At 45.7% G+C, this 21,362-nt stretch overlaps 1 protein-coding gene across 1 annotated transcript in view; it reads right to left on the reverse strand.

Moving 5' to 3' along the window:
* Positions 1-21,362, reverse strand: part of OXSR1 (oxidative stress responsive kinase 1) — a 633,421-nt gene that overhangs the window by 140,357 nt on the left and 471,702 nt on the right. Inside the window, exon 14 of the mRNA XM_078665259.1 lies at positions 6,482-6,555. Within this exon, the coding sequence (XP_078521385.1) occupies positions 6,482-6,555 (74 nt within the window). The remainder of the gene's footprint in view (positions 1-6,481; positions 6,556-21,362) is intronic.

Raw genomic sequence — 21,362 nt, forward strand, 5'->3', positions numbered from 1 at the left:
ATTTAATATGCACGTCTCAAGGGCTTGCCTGCTACTAGTGCCATGGTTATCAGAGGTAGAGCAGAGATTCTCATACCTGTGCTTTGGCCTAACCAGCTGATTATTAAGTTGATAGGGTTAACCTCCTACCAACCAAAACACGCAATCTCTAACACTTCCATTTAGAACTACAGTGCTAAGTTCAGTACTATACTTCAACAAGATAGCCTAACTAGTGTTGAAAACTCTGGTTACTTCCTCACAGATTGCATGCTCCAATCATCCAGGAGGAGTAAAACAACTAGCCAGGCCTACTTAGTGCTTGAATTTAGCCTGATGTGTTGTTCCGATTAAGGAATATGCTACTTACCAGTATGCATCTGTTCTTGGCATGTAGGGCTGCTGACATTCATATCTGTGCATAGATCGCCGCCTAGTGTTGGGTCCGGATGATTGCACATTGTTGTCCTGGAAGAGTCTTCGAAGTATCACGAGATAGGTAGCTACTCCCTCGGACTACAGTGCGCATGGGCATCCTCTCCATCCTCAGATTGTTTTTTCCGCCATTGGGTTCCGATGTACCTTCCAGCACTCCAAGTTCGGAATCAAAGAAAACTTTTCTAAAAGGCCAAAATGCCTTCGCTTTCATCTGTATTGTTTCGATCGGTACCGAAAGACTTTCTTGAACGTTGGTTTGCACTCCGGTCGTCGAATCGGGCCGTTAAGCCTTCTCGACCCCACGTGGACCGACGGTCGATGGAACGAAGTCCATTCAAATACTGCCTGCAGTGCAACTCGAAGTTCCCGCACACAGATAAGCATCCAGTGTGCAACAAATGTCTATCTCCAGATCATAATGAAGATAATTGTCCAGCTTGTGCCCAGTTCCGATCCAAAAAGACTATCCAGAATCGGCGGGCGGCGAGGCAAGAAATGCAGAGGTCGGCACCGGAGCCCGAGAATATCTTCGACGATGAAGAAGAAGAACTAGTACACGCCGAAGACTCGGATCAAGACGATCAATACTCCGAGCACGACTCTGAATATTATATTGTCCCTGAGCCTGGTCCCACTGCCTTGCTAGGCACTCTTGTAGCGGACGCATGTGTAGTCTGGCATGAGGGACTATAAATATGCACGAGGCCATCATGCCTATTAGTTGCATAAACACTCGAGCTGGCAATGAATGTTGTGGTCTGAACCTTTGGATTAACATTTGCATACTGTTGATCCGTGCTGTGTTAGGGTATGCCTTGGCTGCTAGTGTATCTATTGTCGCTCCCAGGTACTGTTGGACGTGGGAGGGTTGCAGGTGTGACTTTGGGTAGTTTAGTTAGAAGCCTAGACTGTGCAGGAGATGAATGGTCTTTGACATGTGGCTGGCACATTGCTGGGCTGATGGCGCGTGTATTAGCCAATCGTCCAGATATGGGTACACATGAATGTGTTGCCTCCTGAGATGTGCCGCCACTGTTGCTAGGCATTTGGTGAACACCCGTGGAGCTGTTGTGACCCCCGAATGGTAGGACTTTGAACTGGTAGTGTTGTCCTTGAATAGTAAACCTCAGATACTTTCTGTGATCAGGGTGTATTGGTATATGAAAGTATGCATCTTTGAGGTATAGAGTTGCTAGGAAGTCTCCCTGATGCAGCAATGGCAAGATTTGTTGCAGAGTGAGCATGTGGAAATGCTCTGATAAAATGTACAGGTTGGGGGGCCTGAGGTCCAATATTGGTCTGAGAGAACCGTCCCTTTTGGGAATGAGGAAGTATAGTGAGTATACTCCTGTTCCTTGATGTTGGAGTGGGACTGGTGCTATGGCCCCCTTTTGCAGCATACTGATGACCTCTTGCTGCAGTAATGTTATATGTTCCTGTGACATTGGACGGTGTACGGGTGGTATGTTGGGTGGTGTTGATGTGAGTTCTAGGCAATAGCCATGTTGGATAATTTGCCGGACCCACTTGTCTGTAGTGAAGTTGAACCAGACTGGCAGTAACTGTTGTAGTCTTTCCCCGACCGGTGTTATATGGTCTGGGGGTAGTGCCAAGAAGTCACTGTTTGGTGTTAGTGGAGGATCTATTGGCATTGCCTCCACGGCCTCTGCCCTTGTTATTATTTCCTCTGTATCCACCTCTGTTTGTGTTCTTATTGTATGTGGATTGCGTATTAGTCTTGTATGTGGAGGATTGCTGCGATGTGTTACCTCTCGCTCCTCTATAAGTGGAGCGACGAAAGGAGCCTCGGTGTTGGGACTGAAGAGCTCCCATGGACTTTGCAGTCTGTGTCCTTTTTCATTTTTTTAGAGAATTGAGTCAACTGCTGGACCAAACAAAAAATCTGGATTTATAGGCTAGTTAAGGATTGTGGCCTGTACTTCTTTTTAAATCCAGATATGCAAAGCCATGCATGCCTCCTAAGCAGTACGCGTGTGTTGATAGATCTGGCAGCTGTATCTGCCGCATCTAGAGCACACTTAATGGAAGCCTTGGTGATGAGCTTTCCCTCCTGTATAAGTTCATCTGCCTGCTCTTTGTAAGGCTCAGGTAAGTGTTGGAGAAGTCCCTCTAAGCTATTATAGTGCTCCCTGTCATATCTGGCCAGCAAGGCCTGAGTATTGGCTATTCTCCATGAGTTTGCTGCTTGAGCTGCTCCTCTCTAGCCTGATGCTTCTAAAATCTTGGACTCCTTGTCAGGAGGAGGAGCATCTCCAGTAGTTTGGAAATTAGCACGCTTTCGTGCGTTGGATACTACCAATGAGTCTAAAGGGAGTTGTCCCCTGATGTAAGTAGGGTCTACTGATGCTGCCCTATAATTTTTTCTATCCTTGGGTTGATGACACATGCCCTAGCAGTGTCCTGGAAAATGTCATTTGCATGCTTTAGGACGCCCTTTAACATGGGGAGTGTTTTGACACTTTTTTCTGATGTAGCCAGCGTATCAAATAGAAAATCTTCTTCTATAGCATCTGAATGTGTGTCTACATTATGGTAGCTTGCTGCTCTATTAAAGAGTTAAAAGCCACCGTGTCTTCTGTGGGTGATGGTTTAACAGGGTATACCGTAGGATCTGTAATGGGTAGAGCCCCCTCATGGTCTGGCTCACCCCCCACCCCATGGTTGTGATTTGGGGTCCATATATGGGTTTTGTGGGTATCCGAAACCCACGTCTGCATCCTGATCCTCATCTGGGTTGTGGGCAGAGCGTGCAGGTGAGTATGGGGCATATGGAGTAGTAGGCATAGCAGGAGAGATAGGTTGGAAAAGAATAGGAGAGGTAGCACAGTCTCTTTTCTTTTTGAGAGGAATTCTACAAAAGTCTTCAGCAGGAACTGGTCTTTTCTTCTTTGTATAAACAGTCACTTTCCCCAGTATTTGGGTCAATATATAGCTTGGATTGATCTTCTGTAGAGGGGTCTGGATGGATGAGCTCCTCTTCCACAGTGTTTTACTTTGGCGCCAATGTCTTTGGTTTGACCTTTTTCGGTTCGATCCCTTTGGTTGGTTCGACCGGTTTCGGTGCATGTATTGGTTTTTGCGGATGTCTGACCGGTTTTGTCGGTCCGATATCTTTTATAGGTTGCGCCACTTTATTTGGACCGAGCGACTTTGACGGTTCGGTAACTTCTTGTGGCTTTTGAGGTGTCTTTGGAGCCTGCGGCTTTGGCTCGATACCCCTCTTCGGATCGATGGGCTTCAGCTCGAAGGGTTTGGTCTGTTGAACCTTAGGTTTCGGTTCGACGACCGCCTTGGGCATAGCTTTTTGGTCTTCGGTGACAGGCTTTTTCGCATTTTTTAAAGGTCGAAGTCGATTTGGTCGATTTGACGGCCTTTGGCTTCGAAGATTTTTCTGGTATGGTGGCCTTCGGCTCGGCGCCCTTTGGTTTTGTGACCTTCGGTTCGACTACGTTCGGTCCGAAGACGGTCGTGTCGATTAGTTTCGGTTTTGATGGAACGGGCCTTGAATTACGTGTCTCAGAAGGCTCTTTTCATATGTTCTTAGCCGGGCGATATGGCGGGGCTATAGAACCAGTTTTTAGTTCTTGGCTAAGGCCTGATGGCGATGACTCGACCTGAGTCTCTGATAGATGTGTAGTGTCTATATGGGGCGGTGTACTCACGGTTCGCCCCTCGTTGTCATCGGAGTCGTCTTCGACAGCTACGATGTCTTGTCCATAGTCTTCGATATCGACGATTTCCTCCTCTTCGTCGATATAATATTCAGAGTCGTGCTCGGAGTATTGATCGTCTTGATCAGAGTCTTCGGCGTGTACTAGTTCTTCTTCATCGTTGAAGATTTTCTCGGGCTCCGGTGCCGACCTCTGCATTTCTTGCCTCGCCGCCCGCCGAATCCGGATAGTCTTTTTGGATCGGAACTGGGCACAAGCTAGACAATTATTTTCATTATGATCTGGAGATAGACATTTGTTGCACACTGGATGCTTATCTGTGTGCGGGAACTTCGAGTTGCACTGCGGGCAGTATTTGAATGGACTTCGTTCCATCGACCGTCGGTCCACGTGGCGTCGAGAAGGCCTAACTGCCCGATTCGACGACCGGAGTGCAAACAAACGTTGAAGAAAGTCTTTCGGTACCGATCGAAACAATACAGACGAAAGCGAAGGCATTTTGGCCTTTTAGAAAAGTTTTCTTTGATTCCGAACTTGGAGTGCTGGAAGGTACATCCGAACCCAATGGTGGAAAAAAACAATGTGAGGATAGAGAGGATGCCCATGCGCACTGTAGACCGAGGGAGGCGCTACCTATCTCGTGATACTTCGAAGACTCTTCCAGGACAACAATGTGCAATCATCCGGACCCAACACTAGGCGGCGATCTATGCACAGATATGAATGTCAGCAGCCCACATGCCTCGAACATATATTTCTTTCGATGTTTCATATATTATACATGAAAAACTGCATGGCATACTCCCTATGCATACATGAAGTGAGTAATATTTATTACCATTGTTGAAGGAACAAACAGGACATCATAGCTCATTCAAGGCTTTTACTATTGTGACTTACTGAAGAAGATTACGCTCCACCTCCCTTTCACTTGCCCATACTCCCCGCATCTACGGAAGCAGAAGTGGAGGACACTTCTTCTCTTGCATCACAGCAAAGACCTGGAACAGCCTCCCCACTCACCTCCAAACAATCTCTACACTTACAGGATTCAGAATGGCCATCAAGAACTTGCTGTTAGAATAAGCATTCCTGGACATGCAAGTGACTGGATACCCTATCAGATGATAAGCTGCGCTTTATAAATCCTGATTGATTGATTGAAGGTGGTAATTGGGAGTCTTAGCATTACAATGCAGACAGGCATAGTCTCGCATCCTCCCCTCCACTGCTACAGTCCCATTAACTGACAACTCAGCCCCGGGGCCCCTCATGATTATCATTCACCCAAGGGTCTGGCGTGCTGTTCTGACAATCGTACACAAGATCAAGCCCTGAGTCGATATTCCACGTGCCCCATATTTTACGGAACTTTCGGGGACAGCCCCTACTGGCATATTTTACCTTCACCGTCATCATGTACAGATCCATACCTCTACTCCACTTTTGAATGGTCGAACTTCTGACCCCCCCCCTCTAATCTCCATGCCACATCCCACTTAGCAACTACTAGGCCCAGAGCACTGAAGAGAAGGTGGGGTCTTGGAATATCTAGATCGTTTGGGTTACCCAATATGGCATATGAGCGTTCTGCCGAAAGAACAACCTCCAGTACCCTACAGAATTCCACCAGGATCGCATTCCAGTACCAATGGATGAGGGGCAACTCCATAATGTGTGCAAGTCCCTCCATCGCTCTACATACCTCTGGAAGTTGGACACCACCCATCCGAGATTGGGACAACAGGTTTGTCAATGGGGTGTCATAAATATACCAAGGAATTTAAAAGCCTCAGAGTTCACCTTTAGGTTAACCGGAAAAGGGGGGGGGGCATTGCTGTTTAGGTCCCAGCGAGAATATAGTAGACTTTTTCCTATTGATTTTATATCCTGAATGCCACCCATATTCTTCCAGTGTGTAAAATCTGTTTAACAATTTTTGCAAAGTATACTTTAACAGATGACACAAATGCTTCCTGGCAGAGAGACAGAGGGCAGGTGCAAGCAGACACATTGGAAACATATTAGAGGAACCATCGGCCATAAGAATCATACCTAGAAGGAAATTAATGATATATTGTCTTTCAGAGAATAACAAATCAGAATGATTATATAAAAACTAAAACCCTGAGAAGCATATTCTAGCTGGAATTTGTGAGAAAGGGAGTGAAAGATACTTAAAGTGCTACTCCTTAGAATTAACACTATAAAATTGGAGAAGCTTCAATTGATAATGAATGAATAAAAGGGACTGTGCTCAGGCATTCAAAATTTAAAACAATAACGCAATCCAAATAAATGGCATTAGGATAAAAGATTATCTAACAGAAATAAATAATCAATTTCCATCAAACCTACGGCAGTCCACTTACCTTAATCTTAATACAAGACTGATTACAGTTTTTACTTCTTCCTGGGCTGGAGGCACAACGGTTGCACTAGGAGCCTAAAAGAAGAACAATTTATTTCAGATAATCTCAAACATAAAATGGAAAAAAAATCACAAATATAAAGTGATATATACAGTAATGCACGGGTACTCCCATACATTTTTCCAGGGACCACAAAGTTTAGTCTGTAATGTAACTGAGGAACACATTGATGCCAGTAGGCAAGCAGTGAGAGGTTGGGGAGAGGAGTAGTTGAGTCAAGGTGGGTGTAGGGGAAGCAACAGCTAGTGTACAAATTGCACAATGTGAAACTAAAAACCTGGGATTAATCCGGTTTATCCACTTAACTACATTCGTGATCCAAGGCAATTGTTTAATTTCACTTTTCCTCCTTTTTGTTTGAGCCTTTATGTATCTCTTCCATGGGCATTAATCACAACTCTCACTCTCCATTAGTTATTTTGTGCACTTGTTAAAAATCAAATTTGTCACTTATTTCAGTGGGTGGTTCCGGTCTCTGGAGACTGGCACTCCTACATGCATGTTTGCTCCTCTGCCTATTTCGTTTAGTTTTTGGGACTTTTTTTTCTGTTTCTGGTTTGTGTATCCTGCTTGTTTTGGCAGGCACAGGGAAAACCGACGCTACACACTTTAAAGAATGCTTTTATTTTGCAAGCTTCGTTTTTCTTTATTAGCACTTTTTAGCACGTTTTTGCTTCATTGATGCCGTCTGAAGGCATTTACACTTTATCGGAAATATGTTTTTGTGACTGGGTTAACCTCCCAGGATTAGTTACGGCTTATTTTCTATTTTGTGGTTGGTAATTTGGGTTAGGAGCATCTAAAAGGTAGCGAAACTTTTCATTTTAATTCAGATTTTGAATTGAAAACATTGTGTATGGAGGCATATTCTTTAAACAATGTGCGTGCCTACGTACGTTAAGCGTGCAAATGACAAATATAGATAAGAACGAAAAGGCACGCTGCCCTTCACATGCCCCTCTATGTGCATATCGCTGGTTTTATTTTACCCAGGGTTATATCACGGTGGGAAGCTTCCTATCCAGTAATTACGGTCACATCAGTAAATATTTGCATTCCCAAACAAGGCTCATATATTGTGTGGAAGAGCGATAGTAATCTTTATAGCTTTGTCTCTGCTTTCAGTTCTTAACCAGGGCCTGTTCAGCTCTCTTCCGTTACCCCTCTCGTTGTCACACCCTGTTCACTGCCAAGATAATAAAGTGTCAGGGATTACCAAACAGCTTGCATGCTGTCAGCCTGTCTGTTTTCGAAGAATGCGACAATTACAATATAATACACAGCAACAAAGTCACAAGAACGCTCTGCGTAATATGAACCACAAGCATGTTACTGAGAAGCAGAACACAAATAAAACCTGCACATATATGAAACTCAAAGTTACTATAAAAAGATACTGTCTTGTTAACAGCACGTCACACGGGTGCTGCATCCGGGCTAAGCTACTTATCAGGTGCATGCTTTCCAAAAGCAAGACGGGTATTTAATAACGTAACCACATGCAAACTCTACACCATACAAATGCATAAATAATCATTGAAGCATCTTATTTTTAGGAATTAGCACACAGTTAAGGTGCATTAAAACAGTCTGCCCCTACCTTCACTATTAGCAAACAAACTGCATGTGCACCATTTTGTCGATACCAATTCAGTCCATGTTTGCACATAAAGCACTCACATTTTGTAAACCCATTGAATTATAACTTTTTACATATTTTAGGGCTATTGCTTTGCTAGGGGACGGGGGTGAACGTATGTGCCAGAGAATATTACTCACTGCTTCCATGCATTCCAAGTAACTGCTGTCTCAGAATTCCGCGCATGCTATGCAACTCAAAGGGCCTACATACTACCCAAGGTTTCCCAAAATACCTCAAGCAAATGCCAGCAGAGAGCGTTTAACCAGTCAGCCATCTTGTTATGTCTCTTTATGTCATTTGCGATAGCATGGCTTTTTTTGGGATTTCGGATTTTTCACATTATGGCAGGTTGTCAGTGCTTGTGACATTTCTGAAAGCAGACATCTATAAGTACAGGGCTCAGTGGAGCCTGAGACCTGTCTGAGTGCAGTGCACTGGTAGCACAGGTGAGATCGCAGAGTGCAGTGCGCAGAGGCACCTGCAACACCTTGGACTGAAGTGCACTGGTGGTACCCGTGAGATCTCAGAGTGCAGTGCATTGGTGGTTGAGTATGGCGAATGTTTACTGAGGTAAGCATGTATTCCTGAATCAGACTGCATAATCCAGTGTCTACTAATTGTATAGCTCTTCAGTCCCTGGTGACACAGCACCCAGGATAATGTGCTGCATGGCTAAACACTTAAAAGGTCACAAAGGCGAGACCTAGTTACTTCCTTTCTTTAACTTAAAGTAACCTTTAAATAAATGCTTGCCTGTTCATTTATTTTTTTATTTTTTATTTTTAAAGGTTTTATATAGCGCTCGCTAGACCCGGAGGTATCAGAGCGCTTTACATGAGCATCAGATCATAGTTACAGGTTACATCGTTACAAAGGTTACACAGTTATTAGTGCATGGCAACATAGTTACTTGTAAGGTCAAGATAAACAATAAGCACAAATACGTAAGGGGAAAAGCAGGCAAGGGGAAAGATTCAGGGGAGGGGGGGGGAAGGAGCTGGGGAAGTAGACAGGTAATGAAGGTGGGAAAGAGGAGGGGAGGGTGAAGGACACCGCATTGAAAGAGGAGGGGAAGGGCGACGGGGACACAAACCGGTAGACGCGTCAAAGCAACATCCAAAGTCCAGTAAGCTGTGATCCCAGGGGAAGTGGTATAACTTCCCTATCTCTGTTGCGGGAGGCTCCCTTTACGCAGTGGACTCTCTCAGAGGGGTCTCTGAGACTCCACGGCCTACATACTGGATCCTTCCCCAAAAAGGGGAGAGGGATTGCTTTGGCAAGGGGTGCCATACCATACCTCAGCTGTGAGTGGCTCCCTTGGCGCAGTTGACTCTCTCAGCGGGTATGCTGAGACTCCAGAGTATAAATATTGGATCTTTCCCCAACAAGGGGAGAAGGAGTGCTTCAAAGGGCACAAAGGATAGGGGGCTAGGCAGACTAGCAGGCAAGGTGAGAGATTCAGGGGAGTGTGTATAGGAGCTAGGGAGGTAGACAAAGAGAGAAAGAGTACTAAATGGGAACATATTTAATTAAAGAGTTATTATATAGTTATTTTATTATAAGGGTTGTGCACTCCTAAGTGTTGAAAGTACCAAAATGGGTTAAGAAGCGAGTAAGTATCACTAATGAAGGGGCACGTTTTAACAGATTGAAATGTCTTACACTTTAATTACTGGGATATCCATGGAAGTCAACATATCGGTCAAAAACCAAGTCACTTGAGCCCTGCATCAAAGTATACAAATTTATAGATACACCAATAGGATGTTATAAAATCTCTCAGAAAGGCTGCTGGAGAAAATAAGGCAATGGACCTGAAAGTTTAAAGGAGATAAAAAAACACACATGGCTGGTGGGAAATTTAAAACCAATTTAGAGCAGTAGCCTGAACTCAGAATACTTTCAAGTGGATTCATGTTTTTCTGAGTTCTGTACATCTTGATTGATCCACATGCACGCCTTGTGCTCATCTGGAGTGGCGTACATATTCTGTTAATACCTACACAAACTCATCTAATCTAAACCAAAATATAGCTGAAGATGTATTAGCAAGTTTCAACCTGGCCTCCCTCAATACAATGCACAGTAAACTATATCAAAAACCACTAAAAGAGGCTTAAAATAATCTAGAGGTAAAAAAAAAATGGTAGCATTGACTCAAGTAGCAATTGCATTAAATTATAAAATCAAATCCATTTCTTGAAGTCGAATGTAAAAGTTACATCACGATAAATATCACTGATGTCTATCACCCACTAACTTGTAAAACACACTATTTGTTTCCCACAAAATGTGTACCTGCGTGAAAAATTGACAGGAGGGCGCATTTTGCGCTACTCTAGAGCTAAATGACGGATTTGCATGTCAACATCTTATTCATGTTTGTGCTGAGTCAAGTAAACAGTACACCAGTGTTGCTGTTGATCAGGTGGCTCCATGTAAAGGGAACCTTGGCTCTAAAGCAAATAAATAAATACATAAATAAGAGTCCTCAATGGAGCAACCTGATGTTAACAAACATAATTACAGAGAGATGCTCCTGAAATACCTTTTGTAGGAGTGCTCACCACTGATTAAACCCCATCACAACTTAGTATAGCGGTTTCTGCCCGAATGTTATGATTCCCTTTAGAATATAGGACTTTGTTTTTAATAAAAACTAGGAAGCTTCAGAAAACTGAGCAATCTGACAGGAATTTTTTTATTACTGATTTAAAATCTTTACAATATCCAAGATTTTACATCATTATCAAACAATTGAAAATGTTACTTGCATGGAATAATGAGTCTGCAGCCGGTAGTAAAGTGACGTTACATGCTGTGCACACTTGTGTCGCCTAATTTTAGACATGAAACATTACAAGTTCTTTTTCTTCAAAGCGGGTTTTGAGGTGACACAGACAACCTCAAATTGAATGTTCTCTCCTAAAGGTGAGTATGTGTTTGGAAATAAAGTCACAATGTATGTGTACTGGAGAGTAAACATACAATATTGACTAAGAGTGATGCCTGTGTCAACGTGTTATTTTTCTACTCCGCTCCAGTGAGGAGAATTTGGGACACTACAGACTGTAAACCAATTGTTACAGGCAAGTACTGTTTTCCGTTGCTCTTGATCCAATGTGAGTAATGCTTTTTACGCCAACAATTGTGGCTGTGGGAAAAGAGAAGGTAAAACTATTGACTGGCTGACAGAAAATAGTAATAAAGCTTTTGGCAAAAAAGATGGTCTGAGCAGCCCAACGCTGACTTTGTGTATTTGCAGAAAGGGTTGATCGACTGAAAAAACCTGAAGCTTATCAACTCTCCTAGGAGAGATGATCGCCACAAGAAAAAATACCTTCCTAGAGAGGAATTGTAGTGGCCATAAATGAAGTGCCTCATATGGTGCTCTCAAAGCTAGTGAGGTCACCATTAAGACACCAAGAAGAAACACAGCACACTGGGAGGAAATACATATTTTAAGACCTTATATAAAGGCAATATTGATAGGGGATTTGAGAATTGGCTGGTAATCTCCATTTTGCAGATATGAAGCTATTGTCACTTAGCGTACTTGTAGAAGTGTAGATTATCCCTACATTTTGCGCATGTAAAAGATAACAGAATATAAACAGAACTTTAGTTGTCATAAACTGAATGTACTGCTTGGAACAAATGACAAATAATTTCCATTTATCAGCTTAGCATGCAAGAGTAGTAGGTTTTAAAGCCTTTTTTTTTAGGATTAGTATGCACTTTTCTGGTAACTTCACAGCGAATACAGAATTATAAGACCTCAAGTGCCAAATCGCAAGACTAAGCAACTTGAGGTTGGGAGGCAGTAACCACCCTTGACGACTGAGCAGATCTGCAGGGATTGGTAACATTTCGAGTGGATGATCCAAGGTCCCTAAAATTAGAAAGTACCAAGACTGACAAGCCCATGTCCGGTCATGCGAATGAGAATTAGTATCATTGTTGGCGCCTGCTTTTTCTGCACTACATAAGGAATCTAAAGTATCTGGGGGAAAAGCGTGAGCTAATACACCCAACTATCTCATTGATCGGGAACGGTCTATGGATGCTTATAGCTGGAGATGAAACTTTGGCATATTGTGTTTTTGAATGTATCAAACAGGTGCACTGGCGTTCAGCAAAGTTGCTGTCTAGGTACATGTTCTGAAAACAGCATATCTGATAACATATCACCAATGCCATATTGCTTGGACAACTGTGGAGTGGGTGAGCTGCCTTGTTTATGTACATGGTATTCAATTGTCTGTTTGGATCAGACAGGATATTACTTACCCTGTAAGCATCTGTTCTTGGCATCAAGTGTTGTAGATTCACATGCTTTGCACAAGTCCACCATCTAGTGTTGGGCTCAAATGATTACAAGTTGTTTTCCTTCCAAGAAGTTTTCTTCAAGTCATGAGGCTGTGCGCTTCCTCCTCTTGGTAATACTGCGCATGATAATCGGCACAATCTTCAGATTGTTTTGTTGTGTGTATGGGAGAACGTAGCTATGAAATATATAGATATATATATATATATATATATATATATATATATATATATATATATATATCAATAATGTGATGTCCATGCAGTAGTATGATTAGAAGTATATAAAGTATATGAACTGCAACCTACACAAGGTTTTTGGGCTGGGGGTTGGTGCATGTGAATCTTTACACTACATGCCAAGAACAGAAGCTTACAGGGTAAGTAACAATCCATTTGAGGCATGTGTGCTGTAGATACACATGCTTTGTATAGACTGTAAAGCAATCCCTCTCCCTAGGCAGTGGTTAACCCAGGAGAGTTGCAGTTGTTTTTAGCGTGCAAAGACATCCACGCAATAATGTTTTGTGAAAGTGTGTTGAGTCGACCACGTTGCTGCTATGCAAATATCAGCAATAGGAATATTCCCTAAAAAAGCTATGGAAGCTCCTATTTTCCTATTCGAGTGAGCTTTAGGAGGAACAGGTTAAAGCATTTTAGCTTTTGCATAACACGTTTGGATGCACTTAACTATCCATCTTGAAATGCCCGATTTAGAAATTGCCTTTCCCATATGAGGAGGTGCGAAGGCAATAAACAAATGCTTTGTCTTTCCTAAAGATTTAGTTGTCAATATAATACATAGGGCCCTTTTGACATCTAAAGTGTGTAATGCCCTTTCAGCAAAATAATGTAGTTGAGGACAAAAACAGGTAAGTCATTGGATTGATTAATGTGAAAATTAGAAACAACCTTTGGTAGGAATTTAGGATATTTTCTAAGTACTAGCTTGTCTCTGTGTAGTTGAAAGAAAGGTTCCTTAAGAGTTAATGCCTGAATTTCACTGACTCTTCCAAGTAAAATAATAGTGAATAAAAAGGCAAGTTTTCATGATAAGTATTACAATTGACAAAAATGTAGTGTTCAAAAAGGAGGATCCATATGTGTTAACACAATATTGAAGTTCCATGCTGGTGCAAGTCTAGGAGGAATGACTCTTAAGTCCCTCCATAAAGGCTATAATAACAGGGATTTAAAATAATGATAAATGCAGTCTAGTATGCAAATAGGCTGCAATAGGAGCAAGTTATAATCATATAGAAGTATATGCCAACCATGTAGTTTGTAACTGCAATAAGTAATTGTTTGTACTTTTGCATGAAGAGGGTTGATGTTTTGTTTGTGACAGAATATAACAAATCTTTTCCTTTGAGCCTCATAACATTGCCTTGTAGTAGGTTTGCAAGTTTTTCTAAGAATGCCCATACATTCTCGAGGTAAATTTAAGTATTCAAATTCGAAGATTTCAGGAGCCAAAATGCAAGATTAATTTCTTTGGGATTGGGATGTCTCTATGTTCCTTGGATTTGCGTGGAAAGTCCAGGTGAAGGTGAAGCTTCTCATTTGGAACTAAAGATAGCTAAAAACAGTATTGAAAACCATGGTTGGTGAGCCCAAGTTGGAGCTATTAGTATAATGGTAAGAAATGTTTGCCCAAGTTTCCTGACCACGAATGGAAGTAATTGGAGAGGTGGAAAAGGGCATGCAAATATCCCCGATCAAATTATCCATAGAAAATTGCCCTTGGAATGTTGGTGTGGATATCTGCTTGCGAAGTGTGGGCTTTTTGCATTTTCTTTTGTTGCAAATAGTTCTATTTGTGGGAACCTCCATTTTTGAAAGCATGGTGGAAGAACCATGGGGTGGAGTTCCCATTCGTGGACATGTTGCAGTGTACTACTACTCAGAAAGTTCACAATTTGAATTCTTGCCCCAGGGATATGTTCTGCTAGAAGGTGAATGTTGTCATGTAGTGCTAATGTACGAGTTACTTACCTTCGGTAAGGATGTATCTGGTAGAGACTATTCTAGCCGCAGATTACTTAACGTAGAATTATCCCCAGGCGTGAGACTGGATCCGTAAACGTTTTGCCCAGCATCCCTGCGCGCTGGGGGGACGGCATCACGCTGCGCCACCCAGGCGTCGCCAGCGTACGTGACGTCAGCAAGGTCACATAAGTCCCACCCCGGAGCGTCTACGTCAGTTTTCTTCTGAGAACTTTTCCACGCCACAATGCGGAGCCATCAGACAAAACTGTGGGAGTATGGGAACAGTGTACGAAAGAGCAGAAAAATCGGAGACAGGAATGGTGACAAAACACCATAAGGAGCAGTATCAACATTGCAGTACCCAAAGGCAGGGAAAGAAGAAAGAGCAGAACACAGACCTGAGTAGCCACCCTGCCAGCATGTAGACAGTCCCCCCCTTGAGAAAAGAAACATAAGCAAAATGTCACAACAACATGTAGAGGGCCCAGGACACTTAGTAACCAAGAGGGAAGGGACGAGAGGAAAGGCAAGCCTCAAACCTGGAACAACCAGAACAGAGGGGCACAGGAGTACCCCTAGATACATCCTCCAAAGCGCCAATAGAGGAATGAACAAGAAACTGAACAAAACAGCCTGTCAAAACAAGGAATGCACCCTCAGTAGACCAGCCACCCCCCAGGAGGAGAGTGCAGAAGACCAAGCAAAAGTCCTTGCAAAATGGGGAGGACGGGCGGGCCATGAAGGAATATGCTGCTAGAATCGTCTCTACCAGATACATCATTACCGAAGGTAAGTAACTCATACATCTGATAGAGACTACTAGCCGAAGATTCCTTAACGTAGAATAGATACCCTAGCCATACCCCCGGGGAATGAGGGTCTGCGAAAGGACCTCACCAGCCTGGACATAACAGAGGATCTCTCAGGGGACTAGTCCAACAGACCGGTGAAGAGCCTCTTCCCCCCAGGCAAAGGGGAACCCCCACAAGTAGAACACCACCGACCCTAAGGGGGGTGATGGAAGAAGAAAGAAAAAGAAAAAAAAGGGAGCCCGTTCACCCTCAACAGAGGAACCAAGGGCAAAGCCCGTGGAGGCCGAAGCACCCCATGGCCCTACAAGGCAACAGAACCTCCAACCAACGCCAGGGCAAGGAAGAGGAAAAGAACAACCTAAAGGGCCCAAGGAAACGAGGGAAAAGAAGGCGAGCCCACCACGGTCGGAAGGAAACAGACAAGACAGAACGGCGCTGACAACAAAAAAACAGTCAGAAGCAGGAAGAACAGCCCGGAGCCCCCCAGAATACCGGCCAGGCTACACCAGGAAGAAGGAGGAACACAAAACATCTCAGCCTCCAAGATAGAGAACATGAAGGTGAAGAAGAGCCCGTACACACCTGAGCGAGGGGTCCGCGCACATGACTCAAGAAGCAGAACCAGAGCCACGACGCTAGGCAGCGGACAGCAGGTCAGACCTAGCACACAGCACAGCGACCCCAAGGAAGACATCCCGGGGCACCACCAAGACAGTAATCCTGCAAAGGGGAAATTGCACCTGCAACGTACATGAACGCCATGGAGAGCAGAAGCCTGAAGGCGACCACAACCCCCCAGCACAGCATAAGCTATATAACAGCTACCACTACCCCCCATAGGATAAGTTAAGTCCCAAGACATGGGAACCCTCTTTGGAAGAACTTCCGCAGCAGAGGACAACAGACAAAGTCACGGGGAAAACCCCCCGCAGAAGGCTAGTCAAGCAGCCCAAGAGAAAAAAAACAGGAGGCCTAATCTCAGGGCCAACCTGGGGCAGGTAATCCAAACACACACAGCAAAGAAGGGCCGTCCAGCAGCCAACAGAACCACAGCCTCAAGAAGTAGGACTCGAGTGGCCATGAAAAACCCAGAACTACAAGAGCTAGCCCGACTCACCGGTCAAGGAGGAGGAGAAGATGATGATGATGATGAAGAAGAAGATGAAGAAGAAGGAGGAGAAGATGAAGATGAAGATGAAGAAGGAGAAGATGAAGAAGAAGAAGAAGGAGGAGATGAAGAAGAAGAAGGAGGAGATGAAGAAGAAGAAGAAGAAGGAGGAGAAGATGAAGAAGAAGAAGAAGAAGAAGGAGGAGAAGGAGGAGAAGATGGAGATGAAGAAGAAGAAGGAGGAGAAGATGAAGAAGAAGATGAAGAAGGAGGAGAAGATGAAGATGAAGAAGAAGAAGAAGGAGGAGAAGATGAAGAAGAAGAAGAAGAAGAAGAAGGAGAAGGAGAAGGAGAAGGAGGAGAAGGAGAAGATGAAGATGAAGGAGAAGATGAAGATGAAAATGAAGAAGATGAAAATGAAGAAGATGAAGATGAAAATGAAGAAGATGAAAATGAAGAAGATGAAAATGAAGATGAAGATGAAAATGAAAATGAAAATGAAGATGAAGATGAAGAAGAAGAAGAAGGAGGAGGAGAAGAAGAAGGAGGAGGAGAAGAAGAAGGAGGACAAGAAGGAGGAGAAGAAGGAGGAGGAGGAGAAGAGGGAGAAGAGGGAGAAGAGGGAGAAGAGGGAGAAGGAGGAGGAGGAGGAGGAGGAGGAGGCCGAAGCCCTGCCAAGAACCTCCAGATGGCTGAGTCCACCGGGGCGTGAAACAAAAAGGGTGCCATCAAAGGGAAGATCCACCAGCCGTTCCTGCACATTTTCTGGGAACACACTGTCCCGAAGCCAAGCATGGCGGCAAAGGGCCACAGAAGAAGCCATAGCACGACGCAGCACCTCCGAAATGTCCAGAGCGGAGCGAAGAGTAAACTCCGCCAGCTCCCGGCCATCTAATGCATGGTGCCGCAGGTCAACACCTGCATCCTACTGAGAAGCAGCAGATCCGAGGGACTCAGCCGAGTCCCACAAGCAAGATGTGGCCCTAGCCATTACACAAAGTGTTAAGGGCCTGCAGAGCCGCACTGGTCGAAGCAAACATATAGCGGCCCCAAGAGCCCAGTCAGCGGGCCTCCCGGGAAGGTGGAGCCAACAGCAACGGCAGAGAAGTAAAGGCGGTCCGCAACAGAGGCCCACTGGCAGTGGGGTGGAGGGAAAGACACGCCGGCTCACGTGGCGCCGGTAGGTGTCGATGGAGAAGGTGTTGGGGCACCGGATCCCCCGTGGTGGGTCATCCCCAAGTCCCCGTCAGAGAAGAATGGAGCGAACCTTCAAATGGGAGCAGCAGCTCCCGTCCACCAGAGCCCTGGTGGAGAACCTCCAAAAGACGATCCGCGGGGAAATGGGCAGCCGGATCTACCATGTGCAAAATTCCCACAGCCGTGGATACAGCACGAGCGAAGGCCGCACCCGCCTCCGTAAGGCCCCGCAGTGGAAAAAGCTGCTCCTCCTTGGGTGACGGCTGCAAGCTAAGGCGGCCGTCCCCAAAGCCATCCGGAGTGGGCAAGGGCCAGGTCCAGGCCCAGGCCCAAAAGGGAGAAAGAGGCGCCGAAGAATGGGGGATTTGTGGTTCCTCCGGCAAAAACAGTGGCAACGGCAAGGAGCTGTCTTTTGATGATGCCGGGGAGAAAGCCACGACGCGACGGCCCGTCTCCGGTGAGGATGACACCAGCAGGCGCGCAACCTCTGGAGAAGAGGGGACGTCCGAGGACGAATCCACGATCTGACGCCTGTCCGGGGCTATATAATCCGCAACCTGGAGCAGTGCGTAGTCGTCCAACACCCCAGGAGACGGCGGACAGGCCTCCACCTCTTCACACGGCGCCGGGGACCGGGGGCTGGGATGGAGCCGAGGTGGTCAAGGGGCAGAGTCGAGGTGGTCAAGGGGCGGTGCCGGAACAGCGTCAACTCGACCTCCGACGAGGCAGCCGCCTGCATAGAGGAACGAGAAGCAACCGAAGAGCGACAAGGAGTCCCCCGCCAGCCTCGACCCATAGGGGAACGAGAGAGGTCCACCGACCCCCACAGCAGGGCCAAGGCCAACACAACCTCAGGCGAGGCATCTGCCAGCGCGGAGGGACGAGAAGGACCCGGGGACCAACAAGGCGTCCCCCGCCAGCCTCGACCCATGAGGGGACAAGAAGGGCCCTCTGACCCCTGTGGCGCCGCCGAGCCTGACTTGACCTCCGACGAGGCAGCCGCCTGCATGGAGGGACGAGAAGGGCCCGGGAGGAGCGAGGGGCCCCCCTCCAGCCTCGACCCAAAACAGAACGAGAGGAGTCCGCCAACACCTGTGGCACCGCCAGGGCCAGCAGCTGCCAGTGCCGTTGCGGCATCACCTTGGCCTCAGACAGTGTCGCCACCTGTCGAAAGAGCCGAGGGAGGCCCTGGGATGCGACCTGAGCCCTGGCGACCTTCTGCAAAACCACAGGGACTCCCGCAGGTGTTTGCGGCGAAACAGAGGCTCTGTGGTCCGAAGGAGGGACCCCCGGGGGACCGCACCTCAACGTCACCACATCCTCCGAGCCAGCCGGAGCCATAGCCACCGGCGACGCCGCGGAGGGCCCCGCGGAGGGCCCCGCATGGCGCAAGGGATCCGCCGATGTCACAGGAGGTGAAGAAGGAAGTGAAGGAAGAGGAGGAGGAGGAGGAGGAGGAGGAGAAGCCAGCGAGGCATGCAAAGCCGCGGCATATGTCTCCATCTGGGCTCTCGACACCCCCTCACCGGGGAATGGTGGATAGGGAGATAATACATGGGGCCGACGCCCCCAACAGGCCGGAAACCAGCCCTCGGGGACAAACTGCGACACTTACCCACAGGGGAGCAACGCTGTTGCGGCACAGGAGAGGGATGAGAACGACAACGATGACGGCCGCTCGAAAAACCTTCCACAGAGGCTGAGCGAGGCGACGAAGCAGACTGGACATGCGAGACGAAAGAAGTTTCATCCGGAGTTCCCGCCGCGACTTCGGCTTCAACCGCTGGCACGCCTCGCAATCATTGGAGTCATGATCCTCCCCCGAGCACCACATGCAAATGAGGTGAGGGTCTGTCGCAGACATTAAGCGTCCACAAGACGAACCAGTCTTTAAGCCCGAAGGCATCCGCACACTGTTCCCACAACACACGAAGGATATAAGAGAAAGGCCTAAACAGGCCCGGAGAATGAACCGGGTCCACGTTGCAAGTGGAAAAGGAAAAAACTGGCGTAGGCGTGCCGGGGTGGGACTTGTGACCTCGCTGACGTCACGTACGCGGGCAACGCCTGGGCAGAGCCGCGTGATGCCGCCCACCCAGCGCGCAGGGTTGCTGGGCAAAAAGTTTCCGGATCCAGTCTCATGCCTGGGGATAATTCTACGATAAGGAATCTGCGGCTAGTAGCCTCTATCAGATCTCTATATTTTCTGTGTCGAGAGAATTGGAGAGAGTGAATTCTCCCTGTTTTTGTATAGAATACATATTTGTCATTGTCTGTTCGAATTAGGACAACTTTGTGTTGTAGGTGAGGGAGGAAGGCTTTCTCTGCTAGGAGCACAGCTTGCCCCTTTAAGTGATTGATATGGAGATTCTTGTGCTTGGAATCCCATACTCCCTGAATAGTGAGGTTTTGGATATGTGCACCCCAACCTATTAGGGAAGCATCTGCTATTAGAATTGTTTGCGGATAGATTTTGTGAATTCCACCATTGAAGAGAGCGATGTGTGCAGCTGTCTACCAACACTAGATTGTGAAGTTGATCCAGTGACTGTGTCCAATGACATGTGTAGTCTGACAAGTGGAAATATGCAAATACAAGATGCCATAATGCCTAGAAGTCTTAGAAGTGTTCTGGCTGGAATTTGACTCCCTGCTTGAAATTGTTGAATTAATGTTACTATGCTGTGTATTCTGTCAGCATTATGGTTTACCAATGCTGAATGGGGGTTGAGCATGAGCCCTAGGTACAACTGTATGGTGGCTGGTTGCAGATGGGACTTTTGTAGGTTGATGGTAAGCCCTAGTTGATGTAGTAAGGTTAGGGTTTCTTTAATATTTTGTTTGCAAAGGCTGAGGCTGTTTGCTTTTATTAGCCAGTCGTATAAATATGGAAAGATATGAATGTTTTGTCTGCGCAGATGTGCTACTACCACTGATAGAAATGTTATGACTACTCTTAGTGCAGTGGTAATCCTGGATAAAAGGACTTTGAAATTGATAGTGGTTTCCCTTAAATTGAAACCGGAGGTATTTTTTTTGTGCTGGATGAATAGGTAAATAGAAGTAGGTGCCTTTTAGATACAAGTCAGCCATGAAATCTTTTTTTGTAACAAAGGAATAATCTCTTGATACATGACCATATGAAAGTGTTCTGATATGATGTAATGATTTAATGGTCTGAGCTCGAGAATGGGTCGTAGTGACCCATGTTTTTTGGGAATAAGGAAGTACGGTGAATAAACTCCTGTTCCCTGAAACTTTTTGAACTGGTTTTATTGATCCTTTTTGTAATAGTTATTTCTTGTTGCAGGAGAATTTCAGGTTGAATGGACAGTTCGTGTTCGCAAGGTGAAATATTTGGAGGAGTTTTAATGAGCTTCAGACATAAACCACGTTGGATAATATCCAACACCCATTGATTTGTTGTAATTGATTTCCAAGTGGTGAGAAATTGATGAAGACGACCCCAGACAGGTGTCAAGTGGTCTGAGTGGATAGTAAGAAGTTATTGTTTGTTATTAGTGTTTGAGGAATGGGTATTGTTTTTCTGCCTCTCTTCTTTAAAATTGTTCCCTCTATAAGAATCTTTGTAAAAGGATTTTGATGTAGAGGTTTGTCCTTGGGTTTTGTATGCTGACCCTGTGGTGTCTGTGGTAGCGGATCTTGCATCTTGCTTGTATTGGGCCTTCAAAAGGAACCACTGTATGTGTTTATCTGGAGGGCCACATTGATTTTGCAACCTGTGTG

This window comes from Lissotriton helveticus, chromosome 10 (assembly GCF_964261635.1).
Source record: "Lissotriton helveticus chromosome 10, aLisHel1.1, whole genome shotgun sequence".
Classification (NCBI taxonomy): domain Eukaryota; kingdom Metazoa; phylum Chordata; class Amphibia; order Caudata; family Salamandridae; genus Lissotriton; species Lissotriton helveticus.